We start from the raw sequence: 9,064 nt of genomic DNA, 5'->3' as shown, positions 1-9,064 counted from the left end.
AATGAGACAGGTCAATCAGTGAGACAGGTGTATCAATGAGACAGGTCTGTCAATGAGACAGGTCTATCAATGAGATAGGTCTATCAGTGAGACAGGTCTATCAGTGAGACAGGTCTATCAATGAGACAGGTCTATCAATGAGACAGGTCTATCAGTGAGACAGGTCTATCAGTGAGACAGGTCTATCAGTGAGACAGGTCTATCAATGAGACAGGTCTATCAATGAGACAGGTCTGTCAATGAGACAGGTCTGTCAATGAGACAGGTCTGTCCATGAGACAGGTCTATCAATGAGACAGGTCTGTCAATGAGACAGGTCTATCAATGAGACAGGTCTATCAATGAGACAGGTCTGTCAATGAGACAGGTCTATCAATGAGACAGGTCTATCAATGAGACAGGTCTATCTAGACAGCCGTTTGATTCCCATGGCACTGTTTAGGGTTATCTGAGAGTCAGTTTTCCTCGTCACTCTCAGGTTCATCTGGGAGTCTGTTTTACTGACCAAGCTTATTTCATCCTGGTCACTCAAGAGCTCTTCACTGATTTCATCACCATTTAAACTTGGTCGTCGAATCGTATTCTTCTCTTTTCCTTGAGCATCAACAATTCGAAATGCTTCCAGAAACTCATTAAAGTCTATTTTTCCATCTCCATTAAGATCGAGACTTTTGGCAATGTCTGCGATATGCTGAGGCTGCAGCTGCATGCTGGTGTGTCGAGTGAGGATGCTGCAGGCCTCCTCAAACTCCTCCATTGAGATGTAGCCAGAGTTGTCTCGATCAAACATTCGGAAGATGGTCTCCAGGCTGTCCTTGTGGCGATACAGCATCTCGGTCAAGGTGGGGCTGTTGTGCTGGAAGTGTACAGATGTATGTCAGTAGAACACCTGGTGTCATGTGTAGCAGTGCAGCAAACATTCACTGAATAAATATCTTGATTTGTTTCACATTGATCAACAAGTGAATGTGTTCCAAACTTACTCCTCGTCACTTACAGTGTACAGCAACAGTGTGTTAGGTGAGATTATGTCCAACAAATCAAGAGGAGAGCACAATATCTCCTCAAGTTATCATTGGGGAAATTGTTGATGCCATGCCATGTGAGTGAATGTTTGACAAATCATGGGGACTTGACGCCACTAGTGATACATTCATATCAAGTGTGATATAACTAAACACCCAGTTTTCCTTTTTCTTATTCATCCAACACCATCACTTGACAGTTCTTTAAACACACCTGTTATTTTCAAGTATGCACGACTTTATTTTAGAGAATATGATTACACGATTGTTCTGATGTGTACTATACTGAGTCAAAAAAGAAACTTCACATTCTTTCTTCAGGGCACTATAAAGACCAAGAGATGGTAAGATGGTTAAATTGTTATTATTTCATTGCTGAGATCTGTGTGATGTACTCGATACACTGACAGTGCCATAATCAGTTCCATTAGGCTACACCGCCGTTCCAAAACATGGGTATACAGAATATCAAGTCACAAGAATAAAAATGCGAAATTTCTCAGTTCAATATCGTGTATGGCCGCCCCGCGCATTCACCACTGCCAAACACTGTCTCCTCATCGACTGCCTGATGCTTGTGAACACGTGGTTGGGGATTCTGCGCCATTGGTCTTGCAAGGCAGCGCCAAGTTCGTGCAAATTCTGAGGTTGGTTCCTAAGACCACGAAGCCTCCTCCCAAGTGCATCCCAAACGTGCTCTATTGGATTAAGGTCAGGGGACCAGTCCATGACGTTGATTCCAGCGTTTTGAAGGAAATTTCGTGTCAACATCGCTGTATACGACCGAGCATTATCATGCTGGAACTGTAGACCTGGGCCATGAACCGCCATGAAAGGAACGAGTTCAGGGGCGAGCACCTGGTCGCGGTAAGCAGCAGCTGTGAGGTTTCCACGGATGACCAGAAGTCGGGAACGGTTGTTCCCACAGAAATCTGTCGACTTCCTGTACACAACATTGGGCATACCGTTCACGACGTCGTCTCCAGACTCTATGCCTGCCGTCCGCGAATCTGAAGGTAAACCTGGATTCATCGCTAAAGACGACTCGATTCCAGTCTCTCTGGGTCCATCGGAGGTGACATTGGGCCCACAGCAGACGTTGACGTTGATGAAACGGCGTCAATATTGGCCCACGATATGGACGTCGAGAATGGAGATTGGCAGCCCGCAACCGATTTCGAATGGTCTGTGAGGACAGTCGACCTCTAAACATCTCAGCCCTGGTTCGTGTAGCCGGCAGAAATCTGTCACATAGGTGACATAGGAAGATTTGACGGTCTTCTGCTCGTGACGTCACACGTGGTTTGTTGTAGACGACCTCGCAAGTCATACACAGGTACGACGGCTGCATCCCATTGCTCTTGTGACGTCAATAACTGATCTTCCCGCTTGCAACATGCCAACGGCATGTTCACGTTGCACATTTGACAATTGTGGCATTTCAAGTACCGTTAGAACTGTGGTTTAAAAGTGTTTTTTTCAATTCTTGAGGCCAATGCAAACACATGCATATGAGGAAAACTTCGATGCGAAGATCACGTGATCGACTGCACGTGCAAAACCTGATTTGGCACTAACGTCATTTGCACGACGGATGGATGGGTTTGAGTGGGTGTTGCTAACGTTTTTCTAGAGTCGAAAGATAGGGATCCCATTTCGGATACATAGATGTATCATCAGAGAATAATTATTCATTATTTTTCAAATTACATTTTGTGAAGTTTCTTTTTTGACTCAGTATATATGTACTGTGGACTTTGATCAATCTAGTTTAGGCAGTATCTCTGTCAGTGCCTATCTCGGGCTCAGTAATAATAAACATATCTTACATGAACTCATATGAAGAAAAAGTTATAAACTGTCTGATCTTGTATCTTTATGAGTTGAGCAACAAAACCAATGTTTAACTAAATACTTACATTGCTGTATCTGTGTTGTACTTGAAGCTCCTCAAACATGGACTTGTACAACACCATGCCATCCTGGTCCGTCTTCACCATCTTGGGCTTGAGCATCCGCCACGGGACATCTACCTCCACCACCTCCTCCATAGAAGAACACCAGTCACACATGGATATCCTACCTGCAACAACCACAGTAACCCCCAGTCACATATGATATCCTACCTGCACATTACAGGTAAAACCCAGTCACACATGGATATCCTGTCTGTGTACATTACAGGTAAAACCCAGTCACACATGGATATCCTACCTGTACATTACAGGTACAACAAAGTCACACATGGATAGCCTACCTGTGCACATTACAGGTAAAACCCAGTCACACATGGACATCCTACCTGTACATTAAAGGTAGCCCCCAGTCACACATGGATATCCTACCTGTGTACATTACAGGTAACCCCCAGTCACTCATGGATATCCTACCTGTACATTACAGGTAAAACCCAGTCACACATGGATATCCTACCTGTACATTAAAGGTAGCCCCCAGTCACACATGGATATCCTACCTGTACATTGCAGGTAAAACCCAGTCACACATGGATATCCTACCTGTACATTACAGGTAAAACCCAGTCACACATGGATATCCTACCTGTACATTAAAGGTAGCCCCCAGTCACACATGGATATCCTACCTGTGTACACCACAGGTAAAACCCAGTCACACATGGATAGCCTATCTGTGTACATTACAGGTAAAACCCAGTCACACGTGGATATCCTGTCTGTGTACATTACAGGTAAAACCCAGTCACACATGGATATCCTGTCTGGGTACATTACAGGTACAACCCAGTCACACATGGATAGCCTACCTGTGCACATTACAGGTAAAACCCAGTCACACATGGATATCCTGTTTGTGTACATTACAGGTACAACACAGTCACACATGGATAGCCTACCTGTGCACATTACAGGTAAAACCCAGTCACACATGGATATCCTGTCTGTGTACATTACAGGTACAACCAGGGATACTCTACAACCTTATAGAGTCTCCCTGGTACAACACAGTCACACATGGATAGCCTACCTGTGCACATTACAGGTAAAACCCAATCACACATGGATAGCCTACCTGTGTACATTACAGGTACAACACAGTCACACATGGATAGCCTACCTGTGCACATTACAGGTAAAATCCAGTCACACATGGATATCCTGTCTGTGTACATTACAGGTACAACCCAGTCACACATGGATAGCCTACCTGTGCACATTACAGGTAAAACCCAGTCACACATGGATATCCTGTCTGTGTACATTACAGGTACAACACAGTCACACATGGATAGCCTACCTGTGCACATTACAGGTAAAACCCAGTCACACATGGATATCCTGTCTGTGTACATTACAGGTACAACACAGTCACACATGGATAGCCTACCTGTGCACATTACAGGTAAAACCCAGTCACACATGGATATCCTGTCTGTGTACATTACAGGTACAACAAAGTCACACATGGATAGCCTACCTGTGCACATTACAGGTAAAACCCAGTCACACATGGATATCCTGTCTGTGTACATTACAGGTACAACACACTCACACATGGATAGCCTACCTGTGCACATTACAGGTAAAACCCAGTCACACATGGGTATCCTGTCTGTGTACATTACAGGTACAACAAAGTCACACATGGATAGCCTACCTGTGCACATGACAGGTAAAACCCAGTCACACATGGATATCCTGTCTGTGTACATTACAGGTACAACACACACTCACACATGGATAGCCTACCTGTGCACATTACAGGTAAAACCCAGTCACACATGGGTATCCTGTCTGTGTACATTACAGGTACAACAAAGTCACACATGGATAGCCTACCTGTGCACATTACAGGTAAAACCCAGTCACACATGGATATCCTGTCTGTGTACATTACAGGTACAACACACTCACACATGGATATCCTACCTGTGCACNATTACAGGTAAAACCCAGTCACACATGGATATCCTGTCTGTGTACATTACACGTACAACACACTCACACATGGATATGACAACATCGATACTTCTGTTATGCATCACCTATGAGTATACTTAGTTTTCATTGTACACCTGAAGAGCCATTGAAAGGTGAAAGATCTTGTGCAGATAAAGGAGTTTTGACAAAAAGAAATATCTGGACTCATCTTTCATATGTTTATTGCTTATACACCTGCAGACTATATAAACAAGTGACTTCTGCAGGTGTATAAGCCACTCCTGCCTGAGTACATCAGTGGTGAAGGATGCCCTTCCTGTGTCCCTATGAAGGTGTGAGATAGCAGAACCAAGAAGGGAACCTTGACGGCTAGCGACATCAGCAATTCCAGAAAATGATCCAGAGAATCCACAATATGGTCATCCAATTTTAGCAATGCTTTGTACAAGTTGCCCTTTACATAATTCTATCCCACACTGTATGTACATCTAAACATATTCCAATATTCTTCGTAGCATATCACCACATCATGGCTTTTCTCAGTATGTGTGTTCCTGTATAGTCATAAGTCAAGACAGAGTACTTCCATCACCACGATCAAATGTTGGTATATTCACAAATGTTAACAAATGTCACAGCAAAATATGTATATAATATATGATATGCTCCATACTTGAAACGATGTTCAAAGTTGGCAGGAAGGTTTCAGATAGGTTTCCCTTATGTGTCAAAAGCAATAAATAATAGGCCCTGTAGTAAATGCCTGTGAAAACAGCACTGAATCACCCACATCACCTTCAAATGTACAAAGGCAGATAATTCAGGTACTCTAGTGGCTGCAGACCACTACTCAAGTTCAAGATTTTATGAAGTTCTTGAAAGGACGAACATAACTAAATGATACGCTTTATGGATAACAACTTATTTATATTTGTTATCATGATGTTTCAGAGCTCTTGACTCAGCAGTCACCTGATGAAGGAGCAAGAATTAGCTCTGAAACATCATGATAAAGAATCAAAAGAAGTTGTTATCCTGATACCACGTGTCAGGTTTTCAATATTTTATGAGCTCCTCAGTCTTATTGCCACAGCAATCAACAGCACAGACAAAGATATATACTGCCACTTTAACCTTTTGCCACATGAGAATATGTTCAGGTCATGCATGTGTGAAGGAATGCACTGCCACATCTTCCAGAGGAAAGTATGTTAACTGACTACCTTCTCTTTTAATTATCTTACTCAAGTGTTGTCCTACAATGTGCCTGCAATGATGTCTGTCAGGCAGGGTATGTGTAACTTTCTTGGCTGAACTTGATCAGATCTTCTTGACAGGGTGCCACCAATTTCCTTGAAGCAAATGCAGTTGATGTGAGTGGTGGAGCTTGAATGGTCAGAAGGAGGGATATAGAAGGGGAATAATACTCACCGATAGTGCTATGGCGGAGCCAAATTAGCCAAACTTAACTTTTCTGGTAAGTTAACTTCCTTGTTTTGAGAAGATAGTGCTGTGTCTGAGGAGGTCATAACCTGAGGGCATGGTATGCATGAAAACCTGTTGCGTTGTGTGAAGGTTATGACCTGAATGTATGAAGGTCATGAACTATATGTGTGAAGGTCGGTCATTGTCCTTGAGAAGATTGTGACATGTGTATGAATGCATGCACCTTGTGTTAATAATGTCGCTTGCTGCTTAAAGGGGCACTTATCTATGGCTTCAACCTGACACTAACATTACTGCCTAGATTACTGCTCCCTTGTTGTCATCCATGTGTGGTGAGTTCAAAACATCAATCAAGTGAGTGAGTGAGTTTAGTTTAGTAATATTCCAGCTATATGGCGGCAGTCTGTAAATAATCAAGTCTGGACCAGACAATCCAGTGATCAACAACATGAGCATCAATCTACACAATTTGGATACGATGACATGTGTCAACCAAGTCAGCGAGCCTGACCACCTGATCCCGTTAGTCACCCCTTACAACAAGCATGGGTTACTGAAGATCAATTCTAACAATTTATGGGTCATCAATCAAAGGATTAATAGATAATACATTGACTGATTAAGAACTGTTATCTTGCACAATAGATTTGTCAAACGTTAGTGTTTATCAATGTAGGTATGTATGATACACATAAGAAATTATTAAAATGCCAAGATAATTCAGTCATTTTACAAATTCACTGAAAATACAGATTGACTAAAATTCTTTATGAAGTTCCAAAGTGAATAAAAACATAACAGATTAATTATGATAATATTTAAGCCAGAAATATAGAGATGTACCTTTTTTTCAATCAAAACATTTTCAGTCACTGGGAGATGAAATTAAACTTTAAAATATTTATCCTAATAATCTGGTTGGACATTTTATTCAGATGGCAGCTACATTTCAGAATTTATGGCAAGATGAAACATCTTTGTTAAACAATGTGAGGATATGTCTTTATATGATCAACTGTGTTGACATGTGGCAACAGCAGAGATCACGAGCCAGTCAGGAATTCAGGGATATTATCAAGGAACCACAGGAAAAATAACAATGACCAAAGCAACAACCAGTCCCAGGGAATTGCTCCAGATCAGTGCCCCTTTAACACAGGAGTTACAACTGAAAGTCATACCAGTACCTATTTTCCAGAGATTGTGGTTGTTACCTGTGACTTTTATGTCATGCTTCTGGAACTGCTCCATCAGGTCTGATTTGAGGGCCAGGATCTTCTCCCTCAGGTCGTGTAGGGCTGAGGCCTCCAGCGAGCTGATCCTGCCATGACATGACGTGACACATGCAGTGGAGAACATGCAAGGATGGTGAGCAGCTGCGGGTGAAACTAACAGGAGTTGCTTCACAATGAGCATGATAAGCATTGTGGTGTACATCTGATTACCAGTCTTACCCTTTATTGGGCTAGGTTTTATGGAGGTTGGGGCCTCATTGTATGACAGGCTTTGAGATGATAATGATCTGTAGATTAACAACCTATTATTATATGATACCATATTTTACTCAAGTTGTGCTTCACCCTCTATATCTATGTGATTTACTCTGATATCACCGAACGTTGTGATTACCAGAAGAACCTTGTGCTAGCTGCTTCTCATTCTTGCATAACGCATGCAGGCACCAACTATTGATCGCTTCAGTCTAACATGCTATCATAAGAGCTTTCTAACAAGAAATAGGATATTACAACTTAAAAAACCTGTGATGGCAAACAAGTGTTACCATTTGTGCAAATGGTGTTGATGTTTGAAACATTACCTCTGAGTGAATGTGATCTTGCGGAGTCCAGTGGAAGCTGTGCTGACATATTGGCTGATGTGACACTGGAGGCTGTCCCCCAGCAGCTTCACGTACGCTCCCTTGTTGCTGCCGATGTCGTAGTAGTTGGAAGCAGAGAATATTGTCAGCACCTGGTTTAAAAGTGAAAATAGTGTCAGCACCTAGTTTACAAGTGAAAATAGTGTCTACCTGGTTTACACGTGAAAATACTGTGTTTACAAGTGAAAATACTGTGAAAACCTATTTACTGTTAACTTCTCATTTGTTGTTGACCTGAGTCAGAATTTGGCCTGTATTTGTAATAAGTTTAAGTCCAGTATTATTTTGAACTGAATACCCTGTATACAGGGCGATGGACTTAGTGCAATATTGCCCTTCACAATGGTTGTAACTTGGAGGTTCCAATATCAAAGATAGAGTGTTCAAGACAAGTCAGACCACTGTTATTGCTTGCCTGACAGATGTTTGTAGGACAACATGCCAAGGTAATTTTATTGGCAGTAGAAATTGTTGTTATATATTTGAACTAATTGTCAGTAGCAAATGATTGAACTTCTAGTAAAGAAATGTCAGGTACTGCTAAAACTAGATTTGAACAGCAGCAAATGGGGTTTTCTACAAAGTTTTTTCACAAAATTTGGATGGTGATGGTTTCATATTGATTATCTGAGGATTTGTAAAATTTGAATTTAAATTTGTTGTTGAGAAATAACCTAATATTGGATCATAAGCAGGTTGAGAAAACCCCTTGAAAGCAACAGCCATTCAAAACAAACAGATATTGATTATATAAAGGATATTTCATGTGTCTTGTGACTTGCTTCATTATGGGC

The 9,064-nt window shown here is 41.8% G+C and overlaps 1 protein-coding gene across 1 annotated transcript in view; it reads right to left on the bottom strand.

Annotated features, from left to right (window-relative positions):
- Positions 1–401: 401 nt before the first annotated feature.
- The window catches only part of LOC124292054 (serine/threonine-protein phosphatase with EF-hands 2-like), a 56,933-nt gene continuing 48,270 nt past the window's right edge, over positions 402–9,064 (bottom strand). The window contains exons 12-15 of the mRNA XM_046729127.1: positions 8,211–8,362; positions 7,606–7,712; positions 2,945–3,108; positions 402–856 (exon numbers count right to left, since the gene is read on the bottom strand). Coding sequence (XP_046585083.1) covers positions 404–856; positions 2,945–3,108; positions 7,606–7,712; positions 8,211–8,362 — 876 coding nt within the window. The 3' untranslated portion in view covers positions 402–403. The remainder of the gene's footprint in view (positions 857–2,944; positions 3,109–7,605; positions 7,713–8,210; positions 8,363–9,064) is intronic.

The sequence above is a fragment of the Haliotis rubra genome, unplaced genomic scaffold (assembly GCF_003918875.1).
Source record: "Haliotis rubra isolate DU_JTF1 unplaced genomic scaffold, ASM391887v1 Scf506, whole genome shotgun sequence".
Classification (NCBI taxonomy): domain Eukaryota; kingdom Metazoa; phylum Mollusca; class Gastropoda; order Lepetellida; family Haliotidae; genus Haliotis; species Haliotis rubra.
This window is presented reverse-complemented; position numbering and strand designations above follow the sequence as displayed.